General features: G+C 50.3%; 1 protein-coding gene across 1 annotated transcript in view; it reads left to right on the forward strand.

The window, feature by feature from the left end:
• BRAP (BRCA1 associated protein) overlaps nt 1-26,825 on the forward strand; it is a 525,360-nt gene that overhangs the window by 98,260 nt on the left and 400,275 nt on the right. Inside the window, exon 2 of the mRNA XM_069619516.1 lies at nt 21,991-22,152. Coding sequence (XP_069475617.1) covers nt 21,991-22,152 — 162 coding nt within the window. The remainder of the gene's footprint in view (nt 1-21,990; nt 22,153-26,825) is intronic.

A 26,825-nucleotide genomic window follows, 5' to 3' on the forward strand; every position in this document is an offset into this window, starting at 1 on the left:
CATCGGCATCCGTTAAGACCTTTCATGACGACTTTCAGGGCCTGCAGGAGTTCTTGGGGTCCCTTTTTGTGCTAGCAGAGATCTTGGCTAAGCAATCCGGTCTGGCATCCCTCTTCAGAAGGCTGTCCTGCAGGTTGCGCGAAAGGTCTGGGAGAAGCCCAGGGCCAATGCTCAGATGTACAAGAAGTTGAACAGCAGGTTTAGGCTGACCGACTGGGAGAAATCCTCCTGGTATCCCACTCGCAGCTTCATTCTTCAGTGGTGGCTGCGGCCTCCTTGTATTCTAAACCATTGTCTTCGTCCACGGGAGCCACCTCCAGTTGTCTTTCCAAGGAGTACCAAGTCCTCGAGTCTCTGAGAAATCACTGTTAATCCATCTCAGGACTGTGTCTGCGGCCAGTCACGCTGACGCCCTCTTGGCTGCTGCTAACCAGAAGCTGTGGCGGGAGCTCAGGGAATTTCTACCTGCCCGCTCTTCGGACAAGCAAGCCAAGGCCGGTTTGGCAGATGCCCGGCCATTGCGCAGGTCCTCATTGAGTCTTTAGTCCCCCACATCAACACAGCCAGCAGAGAGCTGTGCCTTGGCATTGAGATGAGAAGGACGGTGTGGATGCACACCACCAAGTTTTCATCTGACGTGCAGGAGCAGATCCTGGATCTGCCCTTCGCGGACATGGACCTTTTACATTTGTCAACCGATGATGAGTTGACAAAGAAGAAAACCTCCACTCTAACCGAAAAAAGCCTTTGGCCATCCTGACAAAATCTGGACAGAAATCCTTCCCTCCGTCCCAGAGCAGGACCGAGTTCAAGCCCCACACTTTCTCTGGCTTAAAGAGGTTCTGGCACCGTGCCACACAGAGGCCCGACAGGTCTCCCAACAACAACCGGAGGTAGCAGCAGAGGACGTTGCACAGGTTTTCCTGCTCCCCCCTCCTCTGCCCCTGCCTCCGCCAAGAAGTAGTGACGTCAAAGTAGGGGAACACAACTCACCTGTGGGGGGCCGTTTGGCTTTGTTCCAGGACCTGGAAGCGTCCTTTCAGCAACCTGTGGATCCTATCCGTAGTCTCCACGGGCTTCAGCCTTCCTCTTCCTTTGCCTCGACCATCTTCTCTTTGTCAGATCGGGTCCCTGGCTCTTTTACGGGAGGTCCCTTCGCTCTTGGAGGTGCAGCCGATAGAGACGGTTTCTCTTGTAGACAGGGGCTCTGGGTACTATTCCAAGAATTTTGCAGTACGCAAGAACAACCAGGCTGGCCTGAGGGTTGTCCGGGATCTGTCATTTTGTCTTTACCGCTGGAATGCTTCATATTCCTGCACACATAGCCGAGACTCTGTCAGGGGTGCACAACAGATTTTGCCAGAGGGCCGAATGTACCCTACGTGCTGCCTATAGTGGGCCGAAAAGTAAATGCGGGAGGAGCAGGAGTGGTAGGAGTGTTTTTCAACCCTCCATTTTTATTAAACACATGGAAAAAGAATAAATGTTTAGGTGTGCCGGTCTTTTTTTGTATTTCAAACGTACATTTTTGTACTACAGATTTTCCATTTTTATAATTCATTTCTTTCATAAGGATATATTGGCAATAGTGGACAAAGTAGACAAATCAGGAGAAAAAAAAACTGCGCTCAAACATTTCCTGCATTATGCCGCTTTAGATTTGCAAGACACAAGCTTGTTATTTTGGACTGCTATACTTTGCTGTTTGAGTTGGCCATACTCTTGGGAATATGGCCTTCGTTAAGTCAGGTTTCTACAAAAGGCGGGAGGTACATCTCTTAACTGTGCCCAATTTAGCTTTATGATTGGGTTCACTCTTGACTGTGACACTGTGCCCCATGGCTCCCACCCTCCAACCAAACACCATGCCCCATTGCCCCCACCCACCAGCCAAACACTATGCCCAATGGCCCCCACCTACCAACCAAACACTATGCCCCACAACCACAATCCCACAACTAAAAACGGTGCCCCATGGCCTGCACCCCCTCACAAAGACAGTGAGCTAAATAGCATTGGCATCAACAAATGAAACGGTCTGCATCTCGGTTTCACTACTAACCAAAGTGTGTGATCCTGGGCAAATCATGTAATCGCACTGTGCCTTATCTGCAGTGATTCACTTCATAGTTTGTTAACATATCATGAGGTTTTAAAAAAACAAATTCTAATGACTATAGAGTTGCTGAAACATATAATAAGAATGCCATTTTACGTATTTTGCACCACAAAATTATTTGCCACTTGGCTTACTTATGGAGACCTATTCTAAAGTCGCTTCCATGCTGCCACCAAGTACCAAAGACTGATGATGCTCCTTGCAGCGTCCTTGTCTGTGAGGTCACTTCTGTTGGTGCAATCCGTATGCAAGTGTAGGTGTTAACATGCCATCTGCCACTAATGTTACCAACAAAAAGTTGATGGGAGGGAAAGCTGCTTAAATGAGGCCGTATGTATGGAATTGTGCACCCTGCATTTGAGGGTGGGGGGTGAAGTAGCAGGACTTTTTTTGCACCTCACCCAACCCACTGTTGCAGTGCTGGATACTCCACCGCCCACCCCCCAAACTCCTAGCACACACACAGCAAAAAACATTAGCGCGCCCCACTTAGCACCTGGATGTCGTTGCGCTGCAGCTGGTGTGGCAAGGCTGAAATGCCTTCCAGTAACAGTCCACGCCACGCCAGCTGCAGAGCTGACCCTCTATTGGTGGAGCACATGTACTAAGTGACTCGTAAGAGCCACGTAGTAAATGCAGTCCACCAATAAAGGGTCAGCATTTCCCGGCCCGGCAAGTAAAAAAAAAAGGCTTTCCTAACAGAGGACGCTCTAGCTGCTTGCGGGTGCCCTCCATTAGGAAAGTCTTTCATACTGGCGGGCCGGGAAAATCAATATGCCGGGCCGCACTTTGCCCGCGGGCCGCATGTTGTGCACCCGTACTCTATGTGCAGGGGACTGAATGTGTTCCCTGGACCGCAAGGATGCGTGCCTGCATGTTCCCCTCCACCAACCGCATCAGAAGTTCCTGTGGGTCACGATTATGTCATACCACTTTCAGTTCAAGGTGCTGATCCCTCTTGCAATGTTGGCCTCCCTCAGACGGGTTCACTACGGCCTTTCACTCAAATCGTATTGTTCAGAAGTCTCAATGTCTTTTTAAACCGCTCTCCATTGTGGACATCCCTCAGCCGGGTTTACACTTATCATAATGTTCATGGGTACATCACTGTTTCCTCTCAATTCGCAGGTATCTCTCTTGTCGGCTTCACGTTTGCCAGTTTCACAGTTCATTCACCTTTTTCCAATATGTCATTCTTTTTTTTATTTTTTTAATTCTTTTTTTTACTTTTTTTTTTATTGAATTGACAGTTTACCAGAAAAACAGAGGGAGCCACACGGCGCCAGCATTAAAAACACAAGCAGTACACCTATCATGCAATGCATATTGAGTAGGCCGAGGCAACATCGAGAATAGGCAATATACAAAGTATTAACAACTGTACCAGAGGAGTATGCAACTACGGGGAGCCCATCGGAGAGGAAGGGGCAGAATTTGATGGTGAAGCCATGGCAGTCATATCCCAGAATCTACGCCAAATGTCCCTTGGCCTGGAATGTGGATGTTGCATTGCGTTCCAGGACTGCTCCGTGTCATGAGCCCATGTGATTGACCTGAGCCACTGTGTATAGGTAGGCGCCCTAGGGCGGAGCCAGCAACGTAATATGCAGTGGACTGCCAACAGCATGCAGAGACCTGCTAGTTTCTTAGTCACGGGCCTATTGAGGGAAGTCATGGAACAAGCAGTGCAATGGGGTGGGAGCGATGGTGTTCCAGAAGGTCTGACAGTGTGGAGCAGATATCCAGCCAAAATTGGGTTAGGCGGGGACAGTACCATAGCATATGGATATAGGAAGCTTGATCCGCCACACCTGGGGCATGTGTGTAACGCTCACCTGAATCCCTCGGAGGCGCGGGTCTGGTCTGGGTGTTCTCCGAACCTTCCAGAGTCACTCGCAGGTCTTTGGCACCACCCTGGAAGGGCCCCCTCCTTACTGTGATCTTAATCCGGAGAGTGAGATGTCTGCGGGCAGAGAGGAAACAGGGGTTAACGTCTGCCTGACGGGGTTTCGGCCCTTTCCCCTTCCTGACACTCCTACGACTCCCCTAGGCCGCACGTGCTCACCTTAGGTAAGTAAAAGCGGCGCTCTCCATCCTGCGTCTGTGCAGGGGCGCTGTAGCCAGTTACTTCACTGGACGATAGTTCAGCCTTTTATTGCGGAGGTAGAGTCCAGAAGGCAAGACCGTCGTTAGCTGCACGAACGGTAAGTGCCTTATTTGAGTCTTTTATTGTCCTTTCAGAATCTTGCCTCTTTGCAGGTCCGGTATGTTGATCCGGTAAGTGGAAAAGTCCGGAGTTTTTTGCAGGCAAGCAAAAGGTTCATCTGAAGTTAAATGCACTTTTAAATGTCTTTTTCCCCTTTTCTTTCAGGTCGCGGTGCAACCGGCGATGAGGACTGATGCCGAAGGATCGTGCCGGAGGACCACTTGAGGCAGGTGAGTAGAAATGGAGTCCTGAGCTCTAATAATGTCCTTCTTGTATTTTACAGGTGCGGACAAATGGCGCAGAACGGAGCTCGCGGAGACCTTGGCACAGGTAAGCAGATATCATGGAGTTATCACTAACCTGTATTCTTTGTTGTTGCAGATGGCTGGAGAACGAAGAATCGCGGCACGGGGCCTTGGAAGGCGCCGACGGGTGGTAAGAGCAGCTCTGGTATTTTCTCGTGCTACTCTAATGTTCTCGTTTTCCTTTTCAGATGTCCCGGAAGGCTGGAGCTGGATTTCAGGAAGGTAAGTTGAAGATTGTCCTGTTTTCAGGTGCAGAAGAAGAAGATCAGCTGGAGCCGACACGGTGAGCGTCCTGCTGCTATTGCAGAATAACGCGAAGCACATGAAACCAATCGGGTGTGGTTTAAATGGCCTTCAGTAGTGCTTAGGCGTCTTCTTCCACAGCCTCCAGAGGTAAGAAAAGAGTTCCAGTATGTGGTTCTTGGGAGTGGTGCTGGCCCCACCCAGCAGTTAAAGTAGTCCGAGCAGGATTGGATGAAGAGTTCATCCTGCAGGTAGGAAGGCAGCATGGTCTGCAGCAGGTAAGTCCACCCGAGCACCAATCCCTTTTATATGAGCCCGGCGCTTCCAGTGCCGGGACTGGGTCCCTTTATGAGCATGAGCCTGGCGCCACTGGCGCCAGGACAAGGTCCAAAAGGCCCCTACGGGGGCCGGCTGGTGCCTGGAATGAGGATCATGACCCTGCTTCCAAGGATGTTGGGCTAGGTCTGACACCTTGGGGCCAGTGGTCATGACAATGTGGGAGGGGTGGTGTGGAACATGCAGTGAAGTCTCATTGGTGTATGGTGGTACCTGTGTAGAACCTTGAATTGGATTAGTTTAAATTTGGTGTTCTAGGACACCTCATGGGTACGAGCACACATTCGAGACCATCTCTCGTCAGTAATTTCAATCCCGAGATCCTCCTCCCACCTGCGCCTCAGCTTGGTGAAGGGGGGGGGCTGCTCTAGTCTGCAATAAGGAATAAAGTCTCAACACTTTGCCCCTAAAAGAGAGAAAGGAACAAAGCTCAGCGACTATAGGCTCATCAGGTGGCAAGGCGGGGAAATCGGGATACCTGGATTTGAGACTCTCCCGGAGTGAGGAGTATTGCAGCCACACCGAGGGCCGGCGTCTAAGTAAAGGAGGGAGATTAGGCCACTCGATAAAGCTTCCCTGTTCAAAGGCATCACGGAGCATGAGAAGGCTAGCATCCGCCCAGTGAGAAACCATTGATCGTGGAATGGATGGGATATCAGGGAGAAAGTTCCATAATGGAAGATCCCTGTGAAATGGATGAGGAGCGTTGACCGTTACCCAGAGTTTGGTTAATGCCAAGGATGTGCTAGGAACAGTGTCCATGGAATTTGAATCAGGGGGGGGATTGGCTTGAGGATCAGAGATCCAATCACTTGATCACTGACCGTTGGCTTCTCCAGGCGGACATGTGGGGGGGGGGTCAATGGTGTTGAACCAGTGTGCAGCAAATTGAGACTGGGCCACCACCCAGTATCTGATGAAATCGGGGGTGTTGAACCCACCCAACGCCTTTGGGGCGGTCAGTTTGGACAGTTTGAGGCGAACCGCCCCCGAGTGCCAGAGGAAGGTGTTGATGATGGAGCGCAGCGTTTGAAAAAAAGCATCACCAGGCCACACAGGCAGATTGGTAAATCGATACAGTAATTGAGGTAATACCACCATTTTAAGTATACCAATTCTGCCTGCTAGTGATACGGGGAGCCTAGACCAGTAGGAGTTTTTTGCCACCAGATTAGTGAGGTAACTCTGGTAATTGTCGTCCCGCAGCTGTGCCGTGTGTCGTGAGACCACCATCCCCAGGTAAGTGAAACCAGACGGAGACCAGTTGAACCCATGCAAGTCAGAGGGGGACGTGTCGAGTCTGTGAGTGGGAACAAGGTAGATTTTGAGCAGTTTACTTTCAATCCTGATATATCTCCAAAACGAGCCACATCTGCCAGTATGGGAGCAAGGTTGGTGTCAGGGGAACAGATGTACAGGAGGGCATCGTCAGCGTAAAGGGAAACCATGTCTGATTGGCCGGCGGTGCGTAATCCCCTGTGCAATTGCCGAACCATGTCAGCAAAAGGCTCTATGGCTACGGCAAAGATGAGTGGGGAAAAGAGGCATCCTTGGCGTGTGCCTCTGGATATCTGGAAAGGGACGGAGCATCTGTCTTCCGTACGGACCGTGGCCGATGGAGCGGTATAGAGCAGCTTTATCCAGGAACGGAAATTGGGGCCGAACTTGCATTTCTCGAGGACTCGCCATAGATATTTCCACGAGACCCAGTCGAATGCCTTCTGCATGTCTAGAGTAGCTGCAACCGCCTGTGTGGATGGGCTGATCCTTCTAAGCACATTAAATAGCCTACGCAGATTCAAAGATGTGGATCTACCAGGGACAAATCCAGACTGGTCAGGGTGGATGATGTGGGGCATGTATGGGGCTAAGCGGTTGGCTAGCAGTTTCGCATATATTTTAACATCACTGTTAATCAGCGAGAGTGGTCGGTATGAGCCGCACTGTGTAGGGGGCTTGCCAGGCTTAAGGAGAACTGTGAACAGTGCCTCACGGAGGGATGGGGGGGGGGGAAGTATCCCACTGTCACAATATTCCTTCCACAGGGCTAGCAAGTGTGGTGCTAGGAGAGATTTATATTGTTTATAGAAGTCCATAGGGAGACCATCCGGGCCAGGGGCCTTCCCAGATGCCAATAACTCAATGGCCTCGACAACCTCCAATGTGAAGGGTCTCTCAAGGGAGCTGCTTGCATCGGAGGACAGGACGGAAAGGGGAAGACTCTCTAAGTAGGAGTCAATCTCGGAAATCTGGGGCCCGTCAGCCTCCGAATACATGGAAGTGTAGAACGAGAGGAACTCGGAATTAATGTCCTGTGGGGAGGTAGCAAGTGAGCCGTCCGGTCTTGTTATGGCCGGGATATTGGGGGCTCCAAGCTCTCGGCACAATAGTCTAGCCAACATTCGGCCAGGATGTTCTCCTTCACCGTATTACCTTGCCAATTGGGGGGGGGAGTCCAGGAACTTAACCTCACGCTCGGCAAGGTCACGGAACTTGTCCAGCTCGGTGCCCAGTGCCGCTAGGGTGGCTGGGGAGTGATCTTCTGCATATTGGGATTCGTGGGCAGCCAGGGCCGATTCGCTGGTGGCAGTGTCGGCACGGATACCTTGCAGAATACCACAACTTTTGGAGATGGCGATCCCCCTCGCGTGTGCTTTGAAGGATTCCCAGAGTACAGCTTGTGTGGACACAGAGTTTGTGTTGATCTCAAAATATTCCTCCATAGAGGAAGAAGCGAGTAAGGACTCATCCTCCACTGCCTGGTTTTATTGACATCCGGTCCCCAGTTTAAGGAGATCAGCACCGGTGAATGGTCTGATGGTGTCCTGGGGAGTATAGCGAGGTGAGATAGGCATCTGACCAGCATGTCTGTAATGAGCCAGCTGTCTGTTCGAGAGTGGGAATCATGTACTGAAGAGTAAAAGGAGTATATACGAGATTCAGGGTTCATCAGACGCCAGGCATCCACCAGTGAGAGACGGGGGAAGTATGGTAAGGACAGCATACGCCGCCCTAGACAGTTGGCATGGTCTAGAGCCCGATCTATCCAGGGTGACGTCCAATATTGTATTAAAATCCCCACCCCATAGAATAGGGATACAGGGGTATCTTTCGAGTAGAGTGGCCAGGTGCAGGTAGAACTCGGGATCGTCAACATTGGGGCTATATATATTCAAGATGGCTACCTCCTGATGCTGTAGTGTGCCCGTGATCAATACATACCTACCAAGTGGATCTATATGAGCGTGGTGACATGTGAACTTCAGGCTCTTGTGTATTAAGGTGAGGGCGCCACGGCTTTGAGTGGAATAGTTAGTATAGAATCTCTGGGGTCCCCACTGTCTAGCGAATCGCTCACATTGCTCAGAGCGAGCATGGGTTTCCTGCAAGCATAAGATTTTAACTCTGTGACGCTCAGCATGGAGCTGGATCTGCCGCATTTTTTTGTAATTGCCTAGCCCCCGGACATTCCAGCTCATATAGGTTAGGGCAGCACTAGCCATACTGCAGGGGTGAGTGATAGAAGTGCCGTGACGGGGTAGTCAGCAAGTGAAGGATGTACAAACTGAGTGTGTGTGGCCTCATATCTACATATGTCAGATGGTATGCTATGGCGCGTGTGGCGCCTCCGGTGGCTGTCGAGACTTTTTTTTAACTATAACTTCCCTTACCCCCTCCCCCACCCACATCCCTCCCCCAAACAGAGGGATGAAACCCAACCCATAACCAAGCACAAACAATCAACTCGGCATCAGCACCTGGGGGGCTGTTAGCTGATCTAGCCGTGGCGCGACAGTCTTGACGAGGGCAAGTAGTGTGCAAATGCAGTTAGAACAGCAAGTATGTTTAGCTCAGGTTACATGCGTGGAGGAATTATGGTGGAGACGGATGGACTGCAGTCAAATGTTCATGGATTTCCATAGACTCCAACCCTGAAGCATCATAATCACAAACAGTTTATCGGCGCCGGCACACCAGCAGGGGATCCGGCCACAACCGAGCAAACCATAGAACCGGTCCAACTGTAAGGTATTGTTGATAATTAAGCATAGCAAGATCCTGTTACACAGTCGGACCAGGTAACAGGATTCAAACAACAAGAACAAAAACACAGATGAACAGCCAGCGTCGATGTGCATGTCATGGAGCATCATGAATGAGACTAAAACGGACCAATACTGACTTAAAGTATCATATGAGGAACCTAACAGACTGGGCCCGCGGCAGCCGCGGATCAGCCAGGGAAGTGCTTGTCAAGGAACTTAGAAGCCTCCTCAGGAATCGTGAAAAAGAAAGTTTTGTTGGAGTGCTCAATACAGAGTTTTGCGGGGAACAGCATGGAGTATTTGACTCCCAATTCACAAAGTCCCCTCTTCACAGCTGTGAAATATTGGCGCTCCCGCTGTACTGCCACAGAATAGTCCGGATAGAGGTGGATTCTATTCGCTCCAAGGAGAAGTTCTCCCTTGATCCTGGCTGCTCGTAAGAGGGCATCGCAGTCCCGGAAATTTAGGATCCTGGCTATAATGGGCCGTGGTGGAGCGCCCTGTCTGGGCTTTGCGGTCAAGGCTCGATGCGCTCTCTCTATGGCAAACTGTGGGGAGAGCTTGGGGGAATCGAGGAGTGTCATGAGGATGTGTTCCACGTAATCCGCCATGGGCTCTGTGATATTCTCCTCGGGAATTCCAGTTCCGCCTCGAGCGGGATTCAAGATCATCATTTTTCTTTTCCACCGCTGCCACCCGATTGGTGAGAGTGGAGACTACTGCGTGAAGCGAGCCCAGGTCATCTTCAGTAGCTCCTATCCTGGTTTCAACCCCAGCTACTCTACCGTCCGTCTTTTCGATATGGGCTTTTATGGAGGAGATTGCCCCATTCATATCGTCCAGTTTCGTGTGGAGTATAGTGAAGCCATCTCGTATGTATTCCAGCATCTTCTGAGAGTCGTCTGAAGCTGTTGAGGCAGAGGCAGCAGGTTGCTCCTCCGAGTCATCAGGGGCGGGCTTGGATGGTGTTTTAGTAAACATATTCAACTAGCTTTGCTTTTTCCCAACTCCAGTTCCCTTAGTCATGGTGAAGGACGGGCTCCAGGTCCAGGATCACAGGCAGAGGTAGGTAGTCCGAGGTAGAGAAGTGCTATCGCTACTGACCGCAACTCGGAGACATCTAGGGGTGTGGTATGTGGCCCACCGGGTCTGCAGGACGGCGTCTGACGTACAGCATGTTGTGCCCCCTACCTACAATTTAAGAGTTGTGTGCGCACCTCAAAGTTGAGGGCTAGTTACCTTGGTGGCCGCAGTGCGTGCATCCACCTCCGAGTAACATCGGCAGAGCCGAAGGCACCGATGATACAGCACAGCAGGTTCGGTATAGTAAGACACAGCAGGTCGGGCCCAGGGCGGCACCCTCCCACAGCGAGCAGGCGTTTAGCAGGTACCCAGGTGAGTGCTACACCAAATCTACAGGGAGGAGTTAGCCGACCCGGCGAATATACATTTCTGAGGGGCGCACACAGATGGAACCAGCCACAGGGGGGTCCACGCCACTCACAGGTCTTCCAGCAGAGCAGGGATCGCAAGGCGGGGAATCCAGGTCCGGGCACAACAAATCAGGAAAGGGATGAGTACTAAGAGGTGGTGCAGCTCTCCCAGCAGTGGCCGCGGACCAAGAACTGCCAGGTTTATGGCTGTGAAGCTCTATGTGCCGGCAGGACGCTGTACAGTTCGTGCTCACGGTATAAACCAAGCAGTCTCGCTAGGCCGCACAAGTGACCTATAATGTGCAGGGATCACACCAGTGGCGGCAACAGCGGGTGCACCCCGTGAAGGTGATGTTAGGGGATGAAAGCATCGCCGGCACAGGCGCAGCAGGACTGGTGTAGAATAGGGGGGGGGGAAGCAGGGTACCAGGCAGCACCTCCACCCCCAACGTATACACGGGTACTAGTCTGCAGCGGCACAAGGATGTGCAAGGCCAATCAGCAGGCCCGCCAGCCTTGAAATCCAGTGGGAGCCACCACAGCACAGGTGGAGCAACACTTAGTAGGATCCTCCGAAAAAGCAGGGAATGTGTCCTGAAGGACTCCCACGTAGGTACATCAAGAGGGATTTAATGTATGCAGCCTGGCGAGATGGGGGGGCCCAAAGTATGATCCAGATGGTGAGGGCGCTGGGTCCGGTGCCGATCCAGCAGGGCGCCCGGTTGGCGCAAGGCACAATCCGCTGCGGTGACGAGGCCGGCTGCCGCGGCCCGAACCACCCCGCAGCAAGGAGGAGAATTCCAGGGAAGTCCGTGGCCGCAGGGGCCAGATCCCAGTCACTGGGGAAGGAAGCTCACTCCCCGCTTCCCGGCCCCTTACCTGAAGCAAAATGCAGACTGGCCACCACAGGAGGGGGGGGATGGGGGAGGAGGGCAGGTACCGAGCACAGCAGCGCGGAGGCAGCCGCGGCAGACCGGGACGCCCATGGCTCAGGCCCCAACAGTGGTGAGCACAATCTCCGGTCCGGACAGCGGTCCGGGGCTGTGCAACACTGGCACAGGTCTGCAGGCTGATTAGGCGGGCAACACAGACGCGTGGCCAGCACACGCGCCCCAGTGCCCCTCCCCTGTACAGGCCGCCTGCGCTGGGGTGTCGAGTGGAATCGGCAATCCGAGCCTCACAGGGCTCAGTCACAGGTCGGGCCAGCAGTACACACCGACGCACTGTTGGTGAGGAAAGTGGGGTCTCTGGGTCCCAAAGTCTGCTCGGGTGCAGCCTATACACGGACCCCACCGCCGCTCCAGTAATAGATGATCCAGCTGCATCTACTGAAGTAAAAAAGGATTATATGTGCCCTCGTAGTCCGGAGCTGTGCACTCAGGCGGCCATCTTGCTTCGGCGCAACAGCGCCCCCCATGTCAAAGACATTCAAGTGTACAAGGGGTTTTGCTTCATCCTCGTAGGACCACTTTGTCACTTCTCTCCAGCGTCTCTTAAGGCCTCTTGGCTTTCGTAGTTTTGACAAAACAAAAAGTCCTTTGAATGTGTGCCCTGTGATGCCTGACCACTCAGCTTTTGAACCTTTTACTGGAGTTTCATTATAGTTCATTTACACAAGTTCTTTGTTCAACAAGGTTGCTGCCAACCACCTTGGGCCCAGCACATTTCAGTTTTACTATCCATCTTCTTCGACTCATCGGCTGTGCTGAACTGTGTGAGAATGTTCTTGTCTTGTGAATTAAGTAAGGCACCACGGCAGCAAGAACTTCCAACTTTGGCTATCACCTGTCACACCACATGCTGGCTGGTCTTCCCGGTCTTATGATTTCCCCTTTGGAGGCTTTGCGGGTCGGAGTTGAAAAGGGCAAGGGCAGTTCCCCCTTCGTTGTCCGTCCCAGGTCTCTTCACCTTTTTCGTCTGTTTGAACTGCTAGTCCGGTGTAGCTGTTTAATTTTGTGTTCGGCCTTGCTCAAAGTATGCTCTCTTGTTCCTCCTTTTATCCCTTTGGGGAAGGGAAAGGGCCGTCAGGTGTGCGTACTTAAGGTCAATTGCCTGACTCTACCTGACATTATCCAACACAACAGTCAGGCAAACTGCTCTGGTATTAGTCTGTTGTCTTTCACAGTGTAGGAAGTGTTTGTCGAAAAAGGGAGGGGGGTGGGGAATAGAGCTTCTAAGTGTCCTATGGGGTAGGATGGGGGAGGGGGGAAGGTGTTATAGGGAAGGGGTACTGCGTCTCGCTTATCAGTGTCCCACTTACACTGCCCGAGCAACCCCCCCCCCCCAACAAGGTGATCCTCCTTCCTTTGTGCTGCTGCTCTCTCTAGGTGAGTTTGCCCCCATGTGTGCTTGACCTTTATTTAGTTTTTGAGTGTATCTGCACCAAAAAGCCCAATCCTCCAGCCCCAGGCCCTGAATTCCACTGCCCGCAATCCTCGCTACCTCCCGCTTCCTGGTGCTTTCCAATCCTGCCTCCCGACCCGCCTCTGTACCCCGATTGGTCCTGACAAAAGATCATGCATTCATTGCTAGTCCTCCCTGGACAGCCCTCTGCCCGGCAGCCCCTCGGCTAAGGACGGCTCCTACAGTGACGGCTCCAGGTCGTATCTGCAGGTATCCGCAGGAGAAGCAATAAACCGACAATAAGTAAGTGTGGCAAGGGCGTGGACAGAGGCAATTACCTCTTGCCATACTACCCTACCACTCAGCCTAGGAACTAAACCATTGTAAAATCTCCATAGTGTGTTAGCATTACATTCTGAAGACCGCGTTTACAAACATGTCTGTGATATAGTTGCATTTATAAAGCACGAAAATAACCATTGAATCTAAAAGTGTACCCAATAGCCTCTCTGTCCTCTAGCTGACTTTAGAAGTCTGACTAATTAGCGTGCCCTGGCGAATTTAGAGGTGCACCCAATAGCATCTCTGTGAGAGTTGAAGTAGAAGTGTGCCCAATAGCCTCTCTGTCCTCATGCTGATTTTAGAAGTCTGACTAATAGCGTGGCCTGGCGAATTTAGATGTATGCCCAATAGCATCTCTGTGAAAAGTTGAATCTAAAAGTGTACCTAATACCCTCCCTGTGAAAAGTAGCATTAGAAGTGTGCCCAATAGCCTCTCTGTCCTCATGCTGATTTTAGAAGACTGACTAATAGCGTGGCCTGGCGAATTTAGATGTATGCCCAATAGCCTCCCTGTGAAAAGTTGAATTTAGAAGTGTGCCCAATAGCCGCTCTGTGGAAGTTGATCTAGAAGTGTGCCTGATATCCTCCCTGTGTAAAGTTGAATTTAGAAGTGCCCCTAAGAGCGTGCCTACCTGAATTAAGAAGTATACCTATTAGCGTGCCTACTTGAATTTAGAACTCTGCCTAATGGCCTCTGTCTGCAAGACCTGATTCCAGAAGTGCCTGCGCCCGATATCCTCCCTGTGTAAAGTTGATTTTAGAATTATGCCCGATAGCCACTCTGTGTAAAGTTGCATTTAGGAGTGCGCCTATTAGCATGCGCACTTGAATTTAGAAGCGTGCCTAATAGCCTCTCTGTGCTAAATTGAATCTTGAAGTGCGTCAAGTATCCTCTCTGTGCAAAGTTGAATTTAGAAGTGTGCCTAATTGCGTGTCCTAGCTGCATTTAGAAGTGTCCCTAATAGTGCGCCCTGGTGAATCTAGAATTGTGCCTATTATCATCTATGTTCAAAGTAGAAGTTAGAAGTGCGCCTAATAGCGTGCCCTGGTTGAATTGACAAAGTGTCCCTAATATCCTTCTGTGCAAAGTTTAATTTAGAAGCGTATCTACTATCATCTCTATGTAATGTAGAATTTAGAAGTGTCCCTAATAGTCTAATATCCCCCCTGTGGAAAAAATTGAACTTAGAAGTGTGCCTAAGTATCCCCTCTATCCAAAGTTGATTTTAGAAGTGTCCCTAATACCCTCTCTGCGCAAAGCTAAACTTGAAGTAGACCTAACGGCGCACCTTGCACAAATCTACAAGTGCGCCTGATAACGTGCCCTAGTTGAATTCACAAGTGTCCCGTGTTAGGGAGAATTCTCTGTAAAGGCTAATTTCCCAAACCTAGTGAGTCCCCCAGCAGCTTTGCTGGATTTTTGGGGTTTATTTATTTTCTCCTGCTAAGAGTGAGACTCTTAACTCCCACTCTTAGACATGATTTGAGGTGTTCCTTTGTCTTTCCATGTGTTTTATGGACTATGGGGTCTTTTACTCCATAGGGTTTCATGTGTTTTGTTGATGTGGGTTACACAGCACCCTCCGTGCCGTAACCCAGGGGTGTCGTAGCGACCCCCAAACATAGACTCCATACCCTGGGACTGACTACTGTCTCCCAGGGCATGTAAAGTCACTATTGGCTTTACTAGTCCCAAATTATGAACAGAAACCAGTACAAACCATCATATTGTGGACATACTGGTCGGGGCAATTCGATTGCCCTGGGGTCTGTTGTTCGAGGGGGCACGTCTCCGTCCCCCCTGATCGAGTTTTGGCTGGTGGCAGTGGATACTACTTTTTATATTCGACCGTGAATATATCTCTATGGGATTTTCCCATTGTTCGAGGCTACCGACTTTAATTATTCAATTCCTATAGCCTCGAACATACCGCCGGTTTATTTATTTAATATTAATTCACCGGTTGGTATTTTTTGCCAGAACTCTATTCTAAAATGGCGTTTGTGTTCTCTTCTGTGACTCCAACCCAAGTCGAGCCCTTTGTTCCACTTTTTGGCGTGCTTCTCCACAGAAGCCTCCAAAAGTGGTGCCACTCTGTCTGGGTACCACAGGGGTTGTGGGAGGGGGTTTAGGCACCCTGGACTGAGTTGCCTTGGCAACTCAAGTTGCACTCTTGTGTGAGTGGCCCGGTTCACCACTTAGCATGTTTGATTGACAGCTAGGCTGAATGAATGGGGGTTTGCTCCAAGGCTTTGGGGACTGGAACTTCAGAAGTCGCCACAGGACCTAAGAATCCGAGGAGGGAGAAGCTGAGCCGACCTGCAACGTCGACACCACCGGTGGAGCCCTGCTGAACAGTCTCGCCACTTTTCCCGACGACAGAGGAGATCTCCAGTCCGGAGAGTCTTCTTCCTTTGACTGGTGGGGATAACCAATTTTGCCTTCTTTTCACCTTCCTGGAGCATCTCGTGGCCGCCTTGCCCGTGCCAAGCACCCCGGCAACCGGAATACCACGGTTTACCACTACCGCGAATAGAAGGGGTAGTACCTTTTAACCAAAGAACTCCGCGGCTGGTTTCTTCCCTGGCAGTGCAACGACCTTCATCTTTCCTCCACGTCGAGACCTCCTCTTCCTCTGGACGAAACACCGACTTGCACCCGCCGCCAGGAACAACTGCCCCCGCTGGAGCGTCCTTCCCACTTAAGGTACTGTGTCCCGCCTGGCTTCCCTTGCGACATATCGCTCGGGGTGACATTAAAGCCTCGACTTTCTAACCTGGGCTGGCCTGGGACAACCTAGCTAACTTTTCCTGACTTTAATTTCATTCTTTGTGTGCGAACTATCTACAAGACTCTTTGGGCATAACCCCACTGTGTGAACCTCGACCCTTTCTGCTTGCTCTCTCCAAGAGTGGGCCTTGCAATTGACTTCCTTGCTCTCCAGTAGAACTCTGCCTATCCTGCCTTACTGTGGTTCTTTGAAAAGTATTGAAATTTGTGTGCTTCCATAACTCTGCCTTTTTCCCTCCCTTTTTAATAACTCACCTCTATCTGAAAATAAGTGTTGTCTAATAAGTAATTAGGGTTGTATATATATAATAGTGACTGTGTGCTGAATTTACTTACCTCTTTGTGCTAGTGTAATTTACAAGTGTGTCTTTAAATAATTATATACTTTTACACCAAAGCTCTGGTCAGTGTTTGCTTGTGCTATATACTGCCTAACTCTTCTTGAGGGAAGTCTGAATGCTCAGCCACAGCTACCAAGTGAATCTGTGTGGTACAGACTGCTACCAAGTGGGTTTACTGCCAAACACCTGTAGTCTTAAATCTTTTGCAGTGGTCCCTAAGGGACCTGCACAGGTTTCTGCCTAACAAAAACAGACACAGCATCTTTGACCTCCTCGCCTCTGACAAACCAGACCTGGTTTTCATCACCGAGACTTGGCTCTCTGACGACTTCGCCCCAATCGCCAATGAAGCCTTCCCCCCTGACTACCCATGAACCAACCCTCTAGAGGAGGGGGAATAGCATTCGTCTTCAAGTCTCACATCCACGCCTCAATCATAGACAACCAACCTTCCATTCCGTCCTGCGAATCACTCCTCGTTAAACTACCCCTCTCCCCGTTAATTTCACACAGTTTTCTAATAATCTACAGACCCCCTGGCTACGATAGACAATTCTCTAACAACCTCTGCGACTCTATTGCCACCCTTCAACTAAACCACTCCAACCTCAACCTTCTTGGAGACTTCAACATATGGCTTGACATTCCCACCAACCCTATGACTCACTCTCTGGTTGACGGTCTAGACGCAATTAACCTCCAACCCCACATAAACGGCCCTATTCACTATAAAGGACACACTCTTGATGCCATTTTTAGCTCCCACAACCTGATGCATCTAAACCCCTCCCCCCTACCCCTATCATATGGTCCGACCACTTCGTTTCTTTCGCCATTCGCTCACCTGACCCGCTTCCCGTACTCGAACCTGAACCTACGCAAATGCTGGAAAAAAACTAAAAATCGTTCCTGACCTAGCCGACGCACTCCTCCAGTCTCCTCCACCTATCTGCCAACTCAATAAACAACTAACCCCTGATGCCTTCGACTCATGGCTCAACACCTCAGTAATGTGGCTCACACCCTCTTGCAAACCAGCAGCACGACGTGGCCTCTTCCCTAGATGGTTCACACCTGATTTGAAGACCACTAAAGAACTATATAAATACCTAGAACGCAAGTGGCCGAAAGACAAAACTCAAGAGAGCAGAGCCACCTTGGCCTGACACCTTCATCAGTCCAAGGCCAAAATCCGGAAAGCAAAAAAAGCCCACTACAAGTCCAGAATCCTAAATTGCAAAAACCCCAGCAAAGAACTTCACAAATTCATCAATGAATTCACGAAACTGGCATGCACTACCACCGTCCCGACCCCCTCACAATCACTGTGCGACTCACACTCTCTCCACTTTTACGCCACGGCTCTCGAAAGAACAAATGCACTAACCACCAAACTGGCCCTCCTACATCCACCAGGCAACCCTCCCCCCCATACCGGCCAACCCACCACCTGCGACCACTGCGCAACCAACGTTCGACTCCTTTAGTCCAATATCACCCGACCAATTTCACAACTTCTCTCAGCTAGACCCCTGTCCGGCTTCAACCCTCAAATAAATATTCACCTCTTCCTGCGCAGGAGAACACGCAAGATCCATCATAAATGACTCCCTTTCCTCGGGTATTTTTCCCGATGCATTCAAAACGGTTCATGTCAAACCTCTAATAAAAAAAACCTTCTCTCGCGCCCAAAAACTACCGCCCCATTTCAAACATCAGGTTCCTTGCCAAACTCTTTGACCGAACCGCCTACACCCAACTAAATGCCTTTGTCGAAGCCAACCATCTCCTTGACCCCGCACAATCAGGTTTAGGAGCCCAGCACGGAACTGAAACCACCCTAACCTCAAGCTGGGATGACCTTAAAATCACGGCAGACTCCGCGGGATGCGTCGCATTAATCCTTCTCGACCTATTCGCCGCCTTCGACACGATCAATCACTCAATCCTCCTTGACCGCCTCCACTCCCTAGGAATTCGTGGAACCGCTCTCAAATGGACAGCCTCATTCCTCAAAGATAGGTACTAAATAACTATACTCTCCACCTATTCCTCCCAAGCCCGACCAGTCGACACGGGAGTTCCACAAGGACCATGCCTATCTGCCCTCCTGTTCAATCTCTACTTGAACACCCTCCCACCAATAATTCGCTCATACAACATCCTGTGGTACAACTATGCCGATGACACTCAACTAATTCTAAAACTCTTGAACTCAAAACCCAACCACCGACCTGACCTCGCCTCCTGCCTCCTCGACATAGAGCTCTGGATGACCCAAAGCCACCTCTTGTTAAACCCCTCCAAAACTGAAATCATGGTATGTGGCAACTCTGAACTTCTTCCACACCCACTACCCTGGCCACCTGCCCATGGGCAACTCACCGACTCCCTCTAACTCAGTAAAAAACCTTGGATGCACCCTTGACTCTGACCTAACTCTCTCGCGTCAAGTCAACGTCTCAAAGTCCTGCAACTACCACCTTAAAACTCTTCGGCGCATCTCTCCATATCTCTCCTTCCCCAACAGACTCTCTGCGGTCCAATCAGTTGTTATATCAAGACTGGACTACGCTAACCCTCTCTACCTTGGAATCCACACTTACCAACTGAATAAACTTCAAAGAGCACAAAATGCTGCTGCCAAACTACTTCTAGCGCTCGGCCCGAGCGACCACATCTGCAGCCCTTAAAACTCTGCACTGGCTTCCAGTTACCCGAAGGGTAACTTTCAAAACCTTATGCATTTCTCATCGAGCAGTGCATAGAACTGGACCTCAATATCTTCAAGATAAGCTAAAACCCTATCACCCTTCACGTACTCTTAAGATCAAGCTCAGCCGGCCTCCTAGTCATACCTAAAACAAACTCAGTCAGGTTAGGCTGATCATCATTCTCAGCCTTGGCCCCCACGCTGTGGAACGCACTCCCACCCCACATCCGCTTAACTGAAGATCTAATGTCTTTCCGCAAACTACTGAAAACTTGGCTCTTCCCCCAAAAAGCAACCCGTACGCAAACTAACCCAAACCTAGTATGAATAACAGCACCTCAATGACACCATCCCAACAAACTACTAGATCTTGAATAACAATAAGACAGATAACAATACAACATCAAGATCCAGGCGAGAAAGCGACAACTAATAACCTGCTAATGTAAACTAAAATGACAAACGGAATAAAACTACTGAAGTAGATCAAAGCAGTGAAGCGGATAAAAAGAATAAATCGTACAAAAAACAGTAATGAGACTTTAAATGGATGTAATGAATGCAATGGACAAATGAACAAAATGAATAAAGAGAAGAGGATAGAAATATGAATACAAAAGACTAATGAGTGCAACGGAAGGGATGAGTGCAACGGAAGAGATGAGAACGGATGAATGCGTTGAGCAGATGGATGTCGTGCCCGGATGAGTGTATAGAACGTATGAGTATGTTGTGTGGATGAATGTGTTGACCAGATGGGGGTAGAACGGACGAATGCATAGAGCGGATGAGTGCGTAAGTGTTGAGGAGTGTGTAGAACGCTGGCGTGCATAGAGCAGACGAATGTGCAGTGGGGACGAGTGCGTAGAGCGGACGAGTGCAGAGGGAACGAGTGTAGTGCAGTCGAGTGTGTAGGGCGGATGATTGCGTACGTGCGAAGGAGTGTGTAGAATGCAGATGAGTGTATAGAGCGGATGAGTGTTTAGAACGTGATAGGTGCGCAGAGCGGGAGAGTGTGCAGAGCAGAAGAGTGCACAGAAGAGGCCGCAGAGCAGAAGAGTGTGTAGAACGGAGGAGTGTGTAAAAACGATGTAATGTGTAGTGGATGAATGCGTAGAACGGACTAGTGAATGGAGCAGATCAGTGTGTAAGAGCGAATGAGTGCGTGAGAACGGAGGGTGCCTGCGTGCGAGAGGAGGGGTACATGAGCGTGCATGAGTGTGTAGAGCGAGTGAGTGCGTAGAGCGCAAGAGGACATAAAGCAGATGAGTGCGTAGAGCTTGCAGAGCGGATGAGTGCTTAGAACGGACGAGTGCCTAAAGCGGATGAGTACGTAGAGCGGATGAGTGCGTAGAGCGGATTACTACGTTTAACCATTGAGCGCCTTGAGCGGACGGAACGGGTGGAGTCTGTGGATGCAATAGGTGACGTATGTAGATAGAACAAGTGATGTATGCGGATAGAACAGGTGACGTATGTTGTTGGGATGTGCGATGTATGTGGATAAGAACCGGTGACATATGTGAATGGAACGAGTGACGTATGTGGATGAAACGGATGAAATATGTGGATGAAAGGGGTGAAATAGGTGGATGGATCCGATTAAGTACGTGGAACGGATGAAATACGTAGATCAAGTGCATAAAACAACTTAGAAATACTCTGGACGGATCAGAATGCATTGAGCAGACTGGAGGGCGTGGAGCAGACTGCAGTGCATGGAGCGGACTAGAGTGCATAGAATTGTGCAACTTTCATGGAAAGGTTTGGGATGCATAGAACGTCTGAAGAGCATGTAACCCACCATATCACATCACCACGCTTACTCTTCTTTACACCACCAGTCAACTAGAACACAGAGATATTATGACACCATTCGGTATAACTGTTCTCATACCAACATCTGCCTCATACGGCCCATCACTCGAACTAAACACTGCAGGCGTTCTCCTCAGGCCTAACACAGCCACAATCGGTCTGGATAAATCCTGCCAGAAAGAACACATACTCTTGATCTCTCAACCACCACACCTACCACTAAGAAGCAGCCATTACATGAATATCACACCAGCTGCACCCATATCCGGTGCTCACACGCCCCTTTTGACTCTTTACTCTCTCAACTGACCTGAACTTCGGTTCCCGAGGGCGTTCAATCTACCAGCGCCTTCAGACCATACCAATGGTATATAAGGCGCTATATAAATGCAAAGTAACATAACATAACATAACTTGTCCACCCCAAGGAACTGGATCCAATAGCGATGGCCATGTCCTGGCCACCTGAATGACAGATCCTCGGGGACTAGCGGATGAGACACCTTCAGGTTTCTCACAGCGGAGAAGCCCAATTACAAATCCCTGTTGAACATATTGGGAGAAGAAACCTTGAATAGTGGTCATGTTGTAGCCAGCAAATTCCATCTTCATTGTCCTTAAAGAAGACTGCGTGAAAGTTCTGCCATTTTAGCTTAAAAGTTGGGTTTGTGATTAATAGCTTCGGGCAGTTTTGGGTTCCTGTATAGTAAATGATGCCATTTAGGATATAGTTGGGAAAGTTAAATGCATTGTTACAAAGTGTTAAAAAAACAAACTTACTTTAAAAACGAATGATGCGCGTTGTGTTGAAAAAGGAAGCTTTCCAGGGTTTACTTATAAAATGTTGGTACTGGAATACTGTAATGGAGCTATTCATGTGTCCTTGGGAGGACAGTGTGCGGTTTGTGCCTTCAGTTTGATAGAGCTTCACAAATAATGCATGTTTCTCCCTAGCCTCTGAAATGTCTGATGAAGAAATCGAAGAAAAAACACTATGTTCCGCAACATCTGCTTTGGCTGGGAAGGCACCTGCAGAAAAGGACGCACTTTTGCATCAACACCTTGGCCGGAGGGAGATGACCGATGTGATCATTGAGACCATACACTCCAGTCCAGGTAAATATATGGAATCCTGAGGAAATATCTGCAAGTTACTATGGTGCTGATTTGTTTGCAAGATATCATGAAAAGAACCATTCCCATTCCAGCCTTTTCAAGCCTGTAGATGTAGCAGGTCGGCATTAGATTCCACAAAGGGTTGTGGCAATTGCATTTCATGGCTGCATCCAATAGATTCTCAAGAGGCTCTCGGGGATGCCCCGAGCTGCAGGAAGAGCTTCCCGGTGGTGGTACACTGATTGCCCAGAAACCCTCCACAGTTTCCATGGTGTGGCCCCTGTCTAGCACACCTGTGAGGTGGCATAGCGGGTTACAGTAGAGCACGCCTCTTAAGTGTTTTCAGGGCTCACCACTGCCGACCTTCTTGGAGTCAGAAGCTGAGGGATACAACTATCCTAGTGATCCAGGGAACCTCGCATGCAAACTCTTGAGCGAGCGCCGCTGTTTCGGTGCTCCAATATCTTTTCCTGCACACAACTGGAAAAGTGATTTGAAGCAGCTAGTTTTCATATAAGTTCACCCAGTTCCATCCTCAATACTTGCTGGTGCTGGAGAAATGGCTTTTGGATCACAAAGACCTTGTTAAAACTCTACTGCAAAACTGGTCAGGTCAGACACCTGGAACCTGTGCTGATTACGAGGCAGGCCGGGCACTTTCTTGTGTTGGCAGACTGTGACTTTAAGCCCTCGGCCAGCTTGCAAAGTCTTAACACTGAACCCTTTTATAAAATGTGTACAAACAGCTTGGGTAAATATAATGGGGTAGACACCTTGGAACGGCTAGTAGGGGCACAAAGCTGAACCGATTACAAGCCAAGAAGAGAAGGGGGGCACCAATCGTAGACCTTATTAGTTTATCAAGTCAAGCAAGAGTACTATGAAGACACACCATCAGAAGTGCAGAGCCGGTTAATGACCTGAAGGCAGGAGGAGGTAAAACTTTCTGAGAGCTATATCTCAGACACCAGGCGATTATGGAGATGGGGAAGAGGGACGGACAGCGAGCACATGGCACATGGACAGAAATTAACTGGGAGAGGGAGAAGGGTAAGGGAGTGAGCGAGTTGGAAACCAGGCTTTTTTTGGGTCCAAGATGGGGCGAGGGTTTGGGCTGCAGATGGATGGGATGGGATGGGATGAGATTGGGTGTGAGAGAGAAGAAAGCTTGCTGATGGTTACAGTGCAGACCTTTGGGAGACTAGTCCCAAAAGAGCGACAGCTGAAACCCTGTTGGGGGCAGTCTCAGATCCAGAAAAGAGAGCTGACAGCCTGGTAAGGGTTGTAAAGCAGACTTTGAGAGGTTCCTTGGTCTCACTTTAAAATAACACACCTTGACAAATACCCTAAGCAAGGTGGTGGGGTATGGTGGTGGAGACAAGATCTTGCTGGTAGGTATGTTAAAAGGTATCACTAATTGGCCCAGAAGGGCACTCCACAACCAGAAGGTGAGGATATTGACAAGGTAGTATCCCCAAGGCAAAGGTGCTGTGGTGGTGGGTTAAATACTGGTGCTGTGGTGGGTTAAATACCTGCTTTGTAGGAGTTGGTTTAAACACATGCTAGACTCTATCTCCTCCCTCTCCAACCAATACTGTTAAAGTAGGCAATCTTGAAATGTTGGTGGCCCAATAAATAGGCACTTGCATCTGTTTAAGTAAATTCCTCTTGCTATTTTTTAAAAATGTCATTCTTACTTTTGACTTTTAGGTGGACCCCAGTGTCCCTGTACATACAATAGGGGTTTGTCCCTCCCAAACCGTGGTTTCTATAAAAGGTGTGGAACTTAATTACTCCTACGTCTCGTCCCCTTTCCTCCATACTTGCCGTCCTGTGGGATGGGACCGGAGCACTTTGTAAAAAAGCATCCAATTTTTTTTCAAAAATATATCCCCCCCCACCTCTCTTTCCTGCGCGGGGCCCGGCACGTGGCCGTAACCCCGCCCACCTTGGCTCCACCCCGCGCATTGCCCATCAGTCCTTTTCTCCGCTCGATCGGGCCGGACGCACTTGCATCCTCGGAAGATTTTCTTCCCTTTTTTCCTCTCTTGCTCTCGCTAGCGTTCGTTTACTAGTCTGTCTATGTCTTTCAAATGAGACTTTCTAGATTGTTCATCGTGTCACCGTCGCTTCGCGAGGGTGGATCCCCATCCTCTTTGTTTAGAGTGTTTGGGTCCGGAACACGGTTGGGACTCCTGTTTTTACTGTGACTCCCTCGGTCCGGGCACTTCAATGTCGGTTGGAGCGGTGGGAGGTGTTCCGACGAATTCCTCCTTTGCATTTTCAGGCGTTCATTGACGAGAAGAAGAAACGCCCGGTAAGTTCTTTACTTTTCAGAGCACCTTGGCCAGGGGATACCTTTCCGGGTTCCTCTCGGTCCGGGAGGGGTGTTGATCGCTCTGTCACCGGGGTTCGCCCTGAGGTGCCCGTTGGGCCTAATAATTCTACCTGAGTTTTTTCCGAGGGTCTCCGTAAGGGGCCTGTGAACACCAGAGTACGCTCCGAGGCCCCTCCTGTGGGGGCTGTTTGTAGACCCAGTTCTACTGAATCGTGGGGTACCGGAGCTCGCTCTTAGGCCTCTCTGTCGGCTTCCTGCAAAAACAAGACCGAAGTGCGCCCCGAGGCCTTGGCTGTGCTGGTGGTTACCGAACAGATGTTCGAGGCCCGTGCAGATAAGGCTGTTACCGGGCCTGGGTCCGAGGTCCCTCGTTCAGAGGCTAAAGCTACCAACAGTTCTGAGAGGCCGGACAAGTCTTTGTCGGAGAACGTGGTTGCTCACTGTTCCCGCTCTTGTGGTGACACCGGATCTGTTGAGGGGGCAAAGAAGCAAAGTTTTTTTTTATTACCGGCAGTGCCGAGGTCCTTCCTTCGAAGGCTAATTTGGCGGTTGGTATGTCACAAAAACATTCCAGGCCTCATAGTACCGGCTCGGCCGAGGTTCCTTATGTTAAGGCTAAGATTAAGACCCCTGATCCATCGACGGGGACCCCTGCCTCACTTCCTCACGTGCCGCAGTTCCCCTCAGATGAGGACAAAATGGCGCCACTTCCCGCCACGACCACGGCGTCCATTTTAGGTGTTACCCCTACAACTACGCCATCGGCCTCTGGTGTAGGGCTCAGTCCCTTGGGTGAACCTAAGGTGTCTTGTGCGCATCCTTACCGGCCGGTTTATGATTGGAACGCCCGGATGCCTCTTCAGCACAATGTTTGGTTGCCCGCAAGGGTGGCTCCTTTGATTTATGTGGATACGTCGGTGGAGGGGCCGGTGTGGCCCCCTTCCCCGTTACATCCCTGGATTTGTCCACCTCATGAGAGGCCTCCTCAGGTTCCGAAGCAATCTCCTGAGGATGCTTTTTTAGGTACTTTTCAAGTGCTTATGCGCACTGACCCCATGAGGAAATATTTCAAAGGGCTTTTCAAGGAGATCTGTCCACCTGCGCCTCCGGCTCCACCCGTTCCTCCGGTGGTTCCGCCGGTGCCTCCCTTGCCTGTGGTGCCTCCCCCGGCTCTTCTGCCTGTGCCTCCATTGTCCCCAGTGGACAAGGCAGTGCCTGACACGGCTCAGCAGGATCTTGACCTGTCAGATGACCCTCAAGGCGATCAGGACAACGAGGACCTTCCCCGCTCTATCAGAGCCTTTCATGACCGGGTACTGGACATGATGAGTTTCTTAGATGTTCCGGTGCCCGAGGCACCCGCTCCGCAGGAGGGTGTGCTTTCTGGGGTGTTCACCCTGTCTCCCTTGGAGCGTACCGGCCTGTTCCTGCAGAAGGACGTTCTGGCCGAGGTCCGAAGAGTATGGGAAAAGCCACACTCGGGACTTTTTGTAAATAAAAAGATTGACGTGAGTACAGGCTGCATTCTTAGGAAGAGGTAGCCCTGTCGTCTTGTCTGCCTCCCTCCTCCACAGTGGTGGCTGCGGCTACGTTGCAATCCAGACCTGCAGCATCCTCTTCCACGACGGCTACTCAGGTCTTGGGAAAGGAGGATAAGCTCCTGGACTCCTAGGGAGGAAAATTTTGCCAACTCAGCCTTGCAGCTCAGACAGGCCAACGCTGAGTTGATATTGGCGGGAGCTAACATGCGGATGTGGCAAGGTCTGTCGGAGTTTGAGGAGCACATCCCGGTCGAGAAGCTGGAAGACTTCAAAGGAGGCCTTTCCGATGCCAGGGTCTTGGCCCAGGATCTCCTGGAGGCTGCGGCTCACCACATAGACACCTCTGCTCGGGGCCTGATGCTTGGGGTTGATGCCTCACGGCAGGCGTGGCTGCATGCCACAAAATCTTCTAAGAAAGTGCAAGACAAGGTGTTGGCCATTCCATTCGATGATAAGGAGCTTTTTCATTCTACTACTGATGTAGAGCTCACCAAGACCAAGGATAGCACTCAGACGGCTAAATCATTGTCTGTTCTGGTCAAAGCTCCTTTCAAATCCCAGAGACCGTTGTCGCAAGGTCGACCCTCCTCTGGTTTTAGGGGCTTCCTCGACCGCAAATCTCGCAGAGTGGATACTCCTGCAGGGAATAACCGCCGTAGACAAAAACGCACGCGGTTTTTCTCCTGCTCCTCAGCCTCCTCATCAGGTTCAGGTGGCACCGCCACCGATAAACCTGCCAAATGAGGGTTTTCAGCGCTCGCACGAGACCCCAGTGGGAGGACGCATTGCGTCTC

Source organism: Ambystoma mexicanum, chromosome 10 (genome assembly GCF_040938575.1).
Source record: "Ambystoma mexicanum isolate Mex_15411 chromosome 10, UKY_AmexF1_1, whole genome shotgun sequence".
NCBI lineage: Eukaryota > Metazoa > Chordata > Amphibia > Caudata > Ambystomatidae > Ambystoma > Ambystoma mexicanum.